This window comes from Neovison vison, chromosome 4 (assembly GCF_020171115.1).
Source record: "Neovison vison isolate M4711 chromosome 4, ASM_NN_V1, whole genome shotgun sequence".
In the NCBI taxonomy this organism is placed as follows: domain Eukaryota; kingdom Metazoa; phylum Chordata; class Mammalia; order Carnivora; family Mustelidae; genus Neogale; species Neogale vison.
Window position 1 is genome coordinate 135543980 of NC_058094.1, and position 12436 is coordinate 135556415.

Below are 12436 nucleotides of genomic sequence, written 5' to 3' on the forward strand. Positions count from 1 at the left end.
AAGGAGGTCCTTAGGGTGGGCTCTCACCCAGTAGGACTGGTGTCCTCCATCAGGGGAAATGTGAACCCAAACACGCACAAAGCCGACATGGTAAGAGACCCAGAAGAAGGCAGCCAGTGACAGGCTGAGGCGAGGCTAGAGTGTGCTCCCCTCATGGTCTCAGAAGGGGCCCACCCTGCTGACACCTGGATCTCAGACTTCTGGCCAGACCCAAGAGAATAGAGATTTCTGTCGTCGAAGCCATGTGGTCTGTGGTCCTGTCATGGCAGCCCTCAGCAAACTCATACAAACCCAGATTTAAAAAAATAATGCAATGTTCATTCAGGATTTGAAAACACATCGTGCATCCTGAAACAATGGGCATGAATGGATGAAGTCGGACTGGCTGTTGTCTCCCTCTTCCCCGCACACTCAGGACGTCAAGATACTAAGATAAGAGTCAAAGTGATGTGAGCATAACTTTAGCCAGGAAAGATATAATTTTATCGTGTGAGATTTAATGGTAAAATGACACCATAAACTAGTAAAAACAGGTGCCGGGAATGGTGTGGGGCCAAGGATCTGAGACACAGACAGACACAACTCATTGACTCAAGGTGAGTCTTTCTGCCTGGTTTCGTTCTGTCAGGAAAGGAGGTCTTTTTCTGAGTCACTGGCACACACGTTTGGGGGAAATACGCAAAATGGCAAGCCCCCGGGGAGCCGGTGCCAGCAGGAGTGCATTTTCTCATAGAATACTTACTAGCCAAGAAGCTGTTCTGTCGCATAAGCTCACGGGCTTTTGCCTCCAGGCTGGCGACAGACTCCAGTGCCTGGAAACGGTCCAGCACCACGCAGGAGGAGAGGTTCACCAAGATGCGGCCGAGGACATGGATGCGTCCGGCACCTCCGTGGGCAAACATCTTGTCCAACTTCCCTCCTGAGGATAGTAAGCAGGACAGGACGTTACAAGTTCACTCAGTCCCGGGGAGGAAAAAAATCCCTTCTTGAGTCACATTCTGTTCGTACGCAAGATATGCTACCTATTGGCTGGCTATCAATTCTGCCTTTTGGGTTTTGGTTTGGGGTTTGTTTGGGTTTTTTGTTTGTTTATTTGTTTTTGTTTTTGTTTTTAATAGGCTCCGAGCCCAAGGTGGGGCTCAGATTCGTGACCCTGAGAGCAAGAGTCTCAGGCTCCACTGACTGAGCCAGCCAGGAGTCCCAACTGTGCTCTCTGAGCACAGTCCCGTGTCGCCGTTCCTTACACAGGAATGAAAAGCTGTGGAAGCTCAGCAGGTGAGCCTATGACCCAGGGATGCCGGGTGGTGGGTGACACAGAAGCAGCCGATCGGGGGCAGGCTCGCGAGCAGCACGGAAGGCCTTGCACACAGAACCCGGCAAAAAAACATTACTGTTCCAACCTGGCACTGAGAAATTCCAGAAAACATGCCTTCACCATCACATTGGGCATTTTGTGAAAGTCACTCACTTTGTCATATTAACTTTGCAGAGACAGTGACTCAGGATCAAGGGGCATTGTCACCACAGAAATCCCATCCTAGTGCACTCTGCCCAGGTTTGTGCCTTTGAAATGGAAATAGACCCGGGGAGTAAAGCGGGCCCATTCCTCAGCACAGAAGGTGGAGGAGGATGCAGTACGTGAGCTCTGGCTTCAGGGAAGAGCTGGACCACAGGTCAGAGAGATGTGGGAAAGCCAAACGACACAGAAGAACACAAGAACCCTGCCCGGGGAGGGACACGATTCCAGAGGTGTTCAGTGTGATGACAGGGAGTAGATAGGGATGATCGTGGGTCGGCGATGTCACAGTATCACTGTGGGCTGGGGCAAAGTGTCTGCAGTCCACTGGGGCAGGCCACCCCATCCCTCTGGGCCTCCTTCCATAAGAGACCCCCAGAGACTAAGTTGCTCCAGACTTCATAAGGAAGAAGGGGTAAATGCACATGGAAACACATTGACATGTTTTTACACACCTATGACACACACAAACACAATGAATCATAGAACCACGTAGACATAAAACAGCCAAGGGGCAGTTTAAACACCGTAGTGGCCCTTCCCTCAGCCACTGGACCCACTTCCATAAGGACCATCCCTGAGCAGATTTTCAGGATCCCAGGCCGAGACACCAGGCCTGCTTCCACAGGGCCAGCCATTCTCTGCTAAATGGGAGCCCACAGGGGTTTGGTTGAAGGAGAGCCTCTCAATTTGGACCACATCTGCTGCGGAGACGGAGACACAGCAGGCCTACTATTGGGGAAAAGTGTTTGGGGCCTCATGGCCAAGGGTCAGATGGGGTACACACCCCCCTGAGAGGGAGCTGTGTCTGCTCAGCCCTGACACCCTACATTTCTTGCTTAGGGAACAGGGATGATGATAATCTGCCCGGTCATATCTTGCTAAAGATTACATGAAATAATGCCGGTAAGCCTTCGGGCACTGCCGGTGTCCAGAGCAGGCCGAGCACGCAATCAGTGTGTCCTGATACCACGGTTATGAATATATTAGAGAAGATCGATCCCCGCCAGAGGCACAGACAGAATGTGCATCCTTGATCCGATCAGATATCAGCTTATCAGACACTGGCTCAGAGGATAGCACAGGATCGGAGTGATGCCCAGCCTGGGGAGCAGACTTCCAGATCACCAACCCCCAGCTCCACCCCAACCGAGACAGAGCGCTCAGCCCCGGTTTGTCTGCTGCAAAAACACAGATGCCAGGATCTACACAGATGTCAGGCTCTGCACAGCTGCAGAAACACAGATGCCAGGCTCTGCACAGCTGGCTCAGTTCGGCCGATGCAGGGACAGAGCTGAGGCGAGAAACCGTGCAAAAGCATCACCTCTGCTTCAGGAAGCAGAGGTAATGTTTGTGGGCGAGGCACCACATTGACTCCTTGACTCCCCGGGACCTGGGATGCCGTGTAAGAAGCATCCACGCACCACATTCTGGAGACGTCATTTACACTGTGAAATGTCGCTGTGAGGGCAGGCGCCCATGCGTGTGCAGCAGCTGTGCTGTCGCTCTGTGGGGGGGGGTTCATTCTATTGTTCCCGAGCACGGTGGGTGGGGGCTGAGGTCAGAGGTTTCCGCGTGCAGGGACACACACAGCCATCAAAAGCCGCAGCGTGAGACACACGGGCTGGGTGGGGGCAGCTTGGGGCACAGGAAGAGTGTCACCATCCCCACGTAGTAACTGCTACAGGGAGCCCAAGAATGGTAGCAGGGACGTCAGCAGCACACGGCTCTGCCTCTGGAGCAGATTCCATGTTTTGCATTGGAAAGTGATTTTTTTTTTTTTTTTTTACTATTTTATTTGTATACTTGAGAAATAGAAGAAGAGAGAGGACGCGCACATGAGCAGGGGAGGGGGCACTGAAGGAGGACAAGCCTATATGGGAGTTTGACACAGGGCTCGAACCCACGACCCTAAGATCATGACCTGAGCCAAAATCAAGTCAGATGCTTAACGGACTGAGCCACCCAGGCACCCCTTGTGTCGGAAAGTGATTTTGATCTGCAAAGTTTCATCATCCTCGTCTTCCATGGGAGGAAAACCATCTTGCCTGTGGAGTTGTTCTAAGAAGTAAAGTTTGTTCAGTGCCCGTGTAAGAAGTGCTCACGCTGACAGTAAGAACTGCTGGAGAAGAGAGCCAGGCCCAGAGGTCTCCATTTAATCCTTCAGGATAACGGCAGACAGAACAACTAGAAAGAGGGAGATCAAAGCATGCGTTGTGAGGGGCTCCCAGTGTGCCTGCTGCTCGCTCTCTTGTGTGGGAGGGACACCTGCAGAGTAGGGAATTTTACAGGATGGTGCAAGCCAAGGGCGTGTTTACATTGCGGACGACGCATCTCAGAACACGTGCTCTGTAAGCTCGCCCACTGGGGTCTAATTCGGAGCCAGGGCTGAGGGCGGCTCCCGGGCCTTTCCCACCAGAGAGCGTGTTTGGGAAAACGGGAGTATAACCCGGAGTGGCTGGTCCTGCTCCTGCCCAGGCAGGGGAGTGGAGACTCGGCCCCACCTGTCATGGACATGGTCTTCTGGCCCCACATGACTGGAGTCGGGCAGCCCATCAGCACTCAAGCTGACACGGCAGATGGAGCCGGCAGGCCAGTTCTCAGAACGACGAACAGTGGCCTCGTCCCATCAGGGACCTTGGGGTGCATGCGGGTTGCCTCGAGTTAAGACAAACAAGGGGTGCCTGGGGGGCTCAGATGGTTATGTGTCTGCCTTGAGTTCACGGTATGATCCCGGGGTCCTGGGGTCAAGCCCCGTATCCGACTCCCTGCTCAGCAGGGTGTCTGCTTCCCCTACTCCCTCTCCCCCTCTCCCCTGTTCCTGCTCTCACACTCTCTCAAATAAATAATTTTTTTTAAATATTTTATTTATTTATTTGACAGACAGAGATCACAAGCAGGCAGAGAGGCAGGCAGAGAGAGAGAGAGGAGGAAGCAGGCTCCCCGCAGAGCAGAGAGCCCGATGCGGGGCTCGATCCCAGGACCCTGGGATCATGACCTAAGCCGAAGGCAGAGGCTTTAACCCACTGAGCCACCCAGGCACCCCTCAAATAAATAATTTTTTAAAACAAATCTAAAAAGACAAAGAGCCTTAGAGCTTTAGGGTTGCTTGTCCCACCGTGCCCCAGCCAAGAATCTGTTTGAAGTCCTGCCATGGCTAAACACAGCCTCCAGCCTCTGTCTCCAGGGACCCTAATCAGAGCACACTCACAGCCCTGCAGGCAGCTGAGCAGAAGGCAGAGCCCATGGCTTCTCCCGTCGGCAGAGCAGGGGGCTCAGCGCACACTCTGCCCCATTCAGGTCCCCACACCATGAGCTGTGCAGGTTCTGGTCCTGTCCTGATGGCCTGGTTCACAGCCCCATCTCCTAGGGAATAAAATATGCCGTCTGGACCACCTAGGAAGCCGGGCCAGAGACTCAGACAAGGAGGAGCCCTTTCGAAAGCTTCAGGTGGGCAGGGAACTGAGCCGGCAAACTCCTGCACCCCAATCCCAGAGAGGAAACGCTGTTTCACCTGAAAACAGAACATAATAGCAGGCCCCACCCGCCACGGACACTACCAGCAGACTCACCCAGTGGCCCCAAACTAAGCCGACGGAAGAAAATATAAATATCTAACACGTTAGCAATAAAAGACAAAACACAGCCTCAAACTGTATAAACCCTACATTGACAGAACATAAGGACAAACAGACAAGCCCTCATTCTGAATGGGAAGTTTCACACACACCTGTGAATAACGGATAGAATGATTCTACGAAAAACCAGTAAGGGGGCACCTGGGGGGCTCAGTCAGTTAAGCACCAGCTTAGGTCATGATCTCAGGGTCTTGGCATCCAGCCCTGTGTCATGCTCCTTGCTTTGTGGGGAGCCTGCTTCTCCCCCTGCCTGCTGCCCCCTCTGCTTGTGCTCTCTCTACCACATTCCTAACAAACAAATAAATAAAATCTTAAAAAGTAAATAAATAAATGGAAAATCACAGATATTTAGAAAATAAGCTATAAACTTTCAAACAACCCAAGGATCAGAAACAGCACACTACAGTGAATGCTAATGAAAACAGAACACATCAAAACCTATAAGAGGCAACGAGGCAATGTCTAGAGGCAAACGTGTCATCATAAGTGTGTGTGTACACACACACACAAAGAAAGAAAAAGAAGGTGGAAATCACAGATCTAAATCTCTCTCTCTCAGGAAGTTACCAAAAGGAAAAAAAAAAAAAAAAAAAGGTGAAAAACCAAAGAGCGTGAAAGGACAGAACCAGAAACAAAACACAAAAACATGCAAAAAAATCAGAAGTCAATGAAATAGAAAATAAACATAATTATCACTAAAGCCAAACATTTGTTTTATTAAAAAAAAAAAACTAAAAACATTTATTACCCTCTGACAAGACTGATCAAAAAAATGAAAGTAGGAAGAGGGAGAGAGAGGAACACAAATCAAAATGTATCTGTGAAATTGGGAATGTTCCCACATACCCTTCAGATGTAACAGTGAATTTATACAGTAAAATTGCTCAGGAAATGCTTCTCCCATGCACCCTCTTGCAGACTGACATTTTAAGATATCAACCAGAGAAACAGGATCATAAAACAAGAGTGAGGAGGCTGAAGAGCCCAGGAGACTCGGTCTCCCACCTGGGAGAACAGAGCAGGCAATTCCCCAGGGGCAGGAAGGCAAGCCAGCAGGTGTCTGTCCACACAGACAGAGGGAACCCGTCCCCCCCGGAAGGGTGGCACACTGGCATGGAGGGCAGGGGACTTGGGGAGCCAAAGAACAGAAAGCCTAGGAAGAGGGAAACATTGTGAGAAGGGAAACATCATTATAACCTGCAGCCTAATTCTGCACCGAACTGTATTCATCTGGTCGTGATGTGGCTATAAGGAAAACGATCACATCACCGCAGGGGAGCGATGGGGCCAGGAGGAAGAAGCAAGGCTGCATCTCTCCCAGCGGGGGAAATGAATTAACTGCTATGTAAAGATAGAACGATACATAATGTATCAGGCCATGATTCAAAGATACAATCCACAGAAACAGCTAAACAAGTTTAAAGTAGGTTGTGCTAGGGGCTAGGGGCTGGATGTGGTAGGGGGTTGGACAGGAGACTTTTAGGAACAGGAAGTCCTGAAAGACATGAAGAATCTTTGCAACAGAATCCATTTCTTTATTTTTTTAAGATGTTATTTATTTTATTTTTAGAGAAAGAGAGAAATAGCACCACCAGGAGGGGCAGAAGGAGAGAGAGAAGCCCAAGCAGAAGCCCCGCTGAGCAAGGAACCCAATGGAGGGCTCCATCCAAAACCCCTGAGATCAGGACCTGAGCCAAAACCAAGGGTCAGATGCTTAACCAACTGTACCATGCAGGAACCGCCAGCATTCATTTATGAGCTGTTTGCAAAATACTGTAAACAGTGTGATCATTTTTGTGAAAATACACATACCTGCGCTCGCATGAGCCGTGCAAATCTGTCTGAAAAATTAGCCCCAGGCTGCCTCTGATGATGAGGCTATGCATAGATTTTTTTTTTTTGCTTCTTTGTATTCCTAATATTTCTACAACAGGCATAAATTGCTTTTGTAACAATCCAACAGTTACCTTTAAAAAGTTAAGGAATAAAATCAAGAGCCTGACTGGACAAACGTTCTATGAAATTGCTACAAATTACTTGCAAATGCTCCTTTTTTGGCCACAGGCTCCAGATGCTGGTTCTAATGCAGAGAAATAGATGGCCTCTCTAACAATTTTATTTTTTTTTGTTTTATTTATTTATTTATTCATTTTTTACGCAATCTCCACATTCAGCGTAGGATTCGAACTCATGACCCCAAGATCAAGACTGGCAAGCTCTTCCAATGGATCCAGCCTGTGACTTTAAAAGGATGCAGGGAGTAAGGTGATCAAATTCTCTACCTACAGAGTTACAGAAAGGATCTTTGTAAAACATACAGAAGTACTTTTAATTACTTGAAAAATGACTTAAGGCAGTGACATTTATTTTCAAGTATCATTAATTTGGGGCACCCGGCTGGATGAGTCAGTTAAGGGACCCACTCAAGTCTTGATCTCAGTGTTGTGAGTTCTAGCCCCACATTGGGTTCTGCACTGGGCATGTAGCCTGCTTAAGAAATAAAATAAAAGGGAAATAATTTAAATTCATTACCTTTCCTATGGAGTAAATTCACCATGTCTGTGTTTTTCAGAAGAGGGAAGCATGGTGCCTCCCGCAATGCCTGGCCCTCTGTCCCACACCACAGGCGGCCACCAGCCCCTTCCCGGGCAGGCACAGGCAGCACCAGAAGCCAGAGACTCCCTCCCTTCCCTCAGGGGACCACCCAGCAGAGCAGGGCTCCTGAGATCTTGTCCGGGATGCTCTTGACAAAACCCAACGTTGCCACAGCATCACTGTTCCTAACATGGCCATCTGTGCCCTGGGCAGTAGTGAGCAGGGGCTCCAGATCCTGGCACAGGACCCAGCTCTCCTGTGTGCTTAGTGAATGGTTGTTCAATATCTAAATGAACTCATGCATTAACTAGGGAGACGCAATACAACCACTGGTGGGCTGATAGAACTGTTTAACCTGAGCTCCAAATTTTCAAGTCAATGTATCTGCTTTCAATTAACTATTAACTCAGGAACACTCATTTGTTTCAAAAACTCGTTAATTGTTTTAAGTCTCATTAATTCTTGCGTTCACATCAGAGGCCTTCCTTTTTGACCACGTTCCTTGCTACTCAAGCCCTAACTCCATAAATCAGAAAACTTCAGGTAGGAGGAACCTTGGAGGAAGAGCAACCTGTCAGTGTCACCCAGAACCTTGGAGGTGGAAGGATGAGGGCGCCAGTGGCGGGCCATTGGGTAAGTGGACCGTGCCACGCCCACCCATGTAGCGGACACGCCCACTTATTTACATGGACATGCCCACATATACAGACACACCCACTCGCCTAAAAGGACACACCCATGGACACGCCCACCTGCTTATACTCACACACCCCATCTACTTACCATAAGTCTGGAGCTTTTCAGTCAGTTTATCAACATCAATGTGCAATTGGCTCTCTATAAAGTTTCTTATAAACTTGTTCCTCAGGGCTTCCTAAGGAAAATAACACAGCATAAATAAAAATAATCTCATTTCCTCTTACTAAGTAATTCTTCTTAGATTTATTTGAAGTTTCATCATACAAGAAAAAGACATGTAAAGTGAATCTTGGTCAAAGAGGTTCCAAAAATCATGGTAAATGACAGGATAACTGTTGGTTAGGACCCCACCATGAAAAACAAGAGTACTGATCCTGACAATTCAGACTGTCATCAAAATTATGCATGGCCACTGAAAACAAAGAATGAAGTAAGAGTTGACTTTTCAGGAGAATTTTCTAACAAGAGGAGAGGGTGATGCTTTATAGAAGCTCATTTACAGGGTGCCTACCTAGCTGGCTCCGTCAGTAGAGCATGTGACTGTTGCTCTTCTGGTCTTTAGTTCAAGCCCCATGTTGGGCATGGAGCCTACTTTAAATGAAATAAAATAATCCTTAAAGGCTCTCTCTGTCCCTCCCTCCTGCTCACACACCCATGGGCACGCATGCGCTCTCTCTCTAAAAACAAACAAACAAATATTAAACTAAAGAGATAGCGTTTTTAATAAAAGCTCTTTTCCAGTGTGTTTTCCACATGCCAGTTGTAGAGACAGGGTCCCTCACAAGAAACCACTGTGGAAGGCTTTCTGTATTTCCTGAACCCTTTTTGGCCATCAAATGTCATCTTTGGAAGAAACTCACAGATCATGATCCAAGTGATCCCTCTTTCATACTGATGGCTCCAAATCTTCTTCGTCAATGTTTTCACTAAGGAGGGCTCCCCAAGGCACTTGGAATGAAAGCCTGTCTCCTGATCGATGACCCCGGCAACGGCCAACAACCCACTGAGACCGAGGGGGACACTCTGAGATTGTGAGGCCAGAGCCAGGACTCAGCAAGGAGGGGGCTGGCAGAACGGGGACTGATTCTGGAACTTGTCTGTTCCCTAGAGAATACTGACACATGACCCTGACTCCGTGTGAGCACACAGCCTCGAAACTTAGGACTTCCAGGAAGGAATTCTCAGTGTCCACCCTCTAAATTCAGGTCTGTGATTCCTCAGCCTCTGCCTCCTGGATGTGAGGATTCTATGACCCTTGCATACAGATGACAGGATTTCCTTATGAAACACTGGGGCGCACTTTTATTTTACTGGAATCCTGTGTATCTTTTGTTGGGCATCCGCCGCAGGCCAGACCAGGGTGGGCACTTCCTGTGTATTGATCATCTATGCTCGTCCACATCTCTGAGAGGGGATCGCTTGCTTTTCACTGAGCAGAAAGGGTCTGGTCTGGTGGCAAGAGCCAGGCGTGGAATACAGGCGTCAGACGGTATACCCCCAAGGGCTCTTCACACTCCCCGATTGTGATTGCCACACTGGGAGATGGGGAGCCACTCACCACGCTTTGTCCTCAAAGACGAGAACCTCGGGCAATGCTGGCTCATGGGAGGACCTCTCCCTGGAGCCACGTGGACCCCGGGGTTGGGGGTGGTGGGGAGTTAGGTGCTCACATGACTTCGGAAACTCTCCGTTTGTTGTTCACGATGTTCCATGTAATTACTTCCAATGGCAGCACAGACTATCTCAAAGCCTAAGCTATCTATGATCTGACCCGTTAGAGAAAAAGCCTGCTGATCCCAGTATTAACAAATTAATCCGTGAGCAAACAAGTTCAAGAAGAAGATGACAATAGCCCTTGCACTCACACAGCGGGGGCCACTGAGAACCAGCATCGCAGACTGTCAAACACCAGGATGGGACTCATGGCTGTTTCTGGGCTCTGAAACCACCTGGGTTGCCCCAGGCCAGCAGCTCCCTGCCAGGCCTACTGCCAGAAGCCGAGGGACCCCTGGCACGAGAACCCCCAGGAGAAACTGCCCGCAGCTCTGGGACAGTTCACTCCACTGCTGGGCTAGACTGGGAATCAAAGCCAGCCGGGCAGGCTCCTGAGCTATGAATCGCTTGGACTACTTGTCTGGTGCATAAGAAACAGACCAAACAGAATAAAAAGGTAAGTATGATTTCTCCTGCGGTCAGATTTAGGGGACTTCCGGTTACACAAACGTCCCCAGGTTATGATGGGGCCTACCTCCTGTGAAGTTCTGAAGTTCACAGCTGTCGGGCAGGAGTTGGCCAGAATTCTGGAATGTGTTAGGTTGTAAATACAGAATGTCAGGGAGTGATGACTGGCCCTTTAAGTAGACCCACAATTGGAAAAGTGCGCAAACCACTCAGAAGAGCATTAAGGTACAGAACTGTGCCTCTGTTTACGGAATTTTTTTAAAAAGATTTTATTTATTTATTCATTTATTTGACAGAGAGCAAGCATAATCGGGGTAGGGGCAGCAGGAGAGGGAGAAGTAGACTTCCCACTGACCAGGGAGCCCGATGCGGGACTCGATTCCGGGACCCTGAGCCATGACCTGACTCAAAGGCAGATGCTTCCCTGACTGAGCCACCCGGGAGCCCCTCCATTTATGAAATTTAAAGAACAGGAAAATACTATTAAATTATTCATCATGTTCATAATAATGACATCTGGCACGAATCAAGCCCTTGACAATTCACAAAGCTGACTTACACATTCAACTCTAGATCAATATTATTAGTCAGCAGACCCACACCCGAGGGGCTCTGTGGGCTCCTCTGAGGGGCCACTCCGAGTTCAAGGTGCACCCTCGCAGTTGCTCCCACTGCCCCTGCCCCTGGTGTGAAGGCAGCTGTCACTCACCTGCAGCTGGTCCAGCATCTGGTCACTTCCTCCGTTCTGAAACATGCTGGACATTTTCAGCAGCGTTCCTGTTAATGTCTTTAGCTTGTCCACAAAACGGAACGTATGATTTGCCTGCAAAACAGCACACATGGGTGTCTCCCACTCTGTCGTGCTGCCTTAGGAAGATTCTTAGGGGTTGTGTGGGGACAAGTAGGGGAGAAGCCTTAGAGACACGACCGGCCACCAGAGGAAAGATCCACCAAGGTCACCAGCAGGACACCGACGCCTCCCCAGGCCACGTGACTGGCTCTCGCATCCTCATCTCGGAGGTGAGCCCTGAGACCACTCTCATGGACTCTCCCTGCAAATGCCATCCACCATCCAGCACGGGGGCCCCAGAACTGAGCTCATTGTGGGAACAGCAGATGTCCCCAGTACACGCCAGCTACATAAAACATAAAATCATGATTGTCCACATTTCCTCCTCCAAAATATACTCTCTGGGGGCACTCGGGTGGGGGGGCTCTGTTGGATTAGCGGCTGGCCTCGGCTCAGGTCAGGATCCTGGGGTCTTGGGATCGAGTCCCGAATCAGGCTCCCCACTCAGCAGACAGTCTGTGTCTCCCTCTCCCTCTGCTCCTCCCCCTGCTCGTGCTCTCTCTCAAACTCACTCTCTCTCTCTAATAAATAAATTAAAAATATATATGTTCTTGGATAATACCATGCATTTGTTCTATGATACCCAAGATTTGCTGAAGACAACCAATAGAGGACAACCACCTATATTTGATCCTTTATTGCTGCTGGCAGGACAAATGAGCACCAGACTTCTGTAAAACAATCTGGTATCATAAACATATTCCTAGTCAATGACCCACACACACAAAAATCCCATGCCTTTTTTCTAAAGATAAAACAATTCTATCCTTAGAAACAATTTAAGTGAAATAGAAAACGATATGCCGAAAGGTGGCTATGGCAACATTATTCTATTTTTAATCCTGAAATGGTCTACATGCCATAAAGACAAGGCTGAGTAAAGAGGGTCTGGGAGGTCAACCACACGTCCCTGGGGTCACCAGGAGATCCTACTCATGTCCCAGGTCACACCAGCAC

At 49.0% G+C, this 12436-nt stretch overlaps 1 protein-coding gene across 1 annotated transcript in view; it reads right to left on the reverse strand.

Moving 5' to 3' along the window:
* The window catches only part of ABCA13 (ATP binding cassette subfamily A member 13), a 330719-nt gene that overhangs the window by 194160 nt on the left and 124123 nt on the right, over positions 1-12436 (reverse strand). Inside the window, exons 29-31 of the mRNA XM_044246994.1 lie at positions 11339-11452; positions 8533-8623; positions 743-919 (exon numbers count right to left, since the gene is read on the reverse strand). Of these exons, the coding sequence (XP_044102929.1) occupies positions 743-919; positions 8533-8623; positions 11339-11452 (382 nt within the window). The remainder of the gene's footprint in view (positions 1-742; positions 920-8532; positions 8624-11338; positions 11453-12436) is intronic.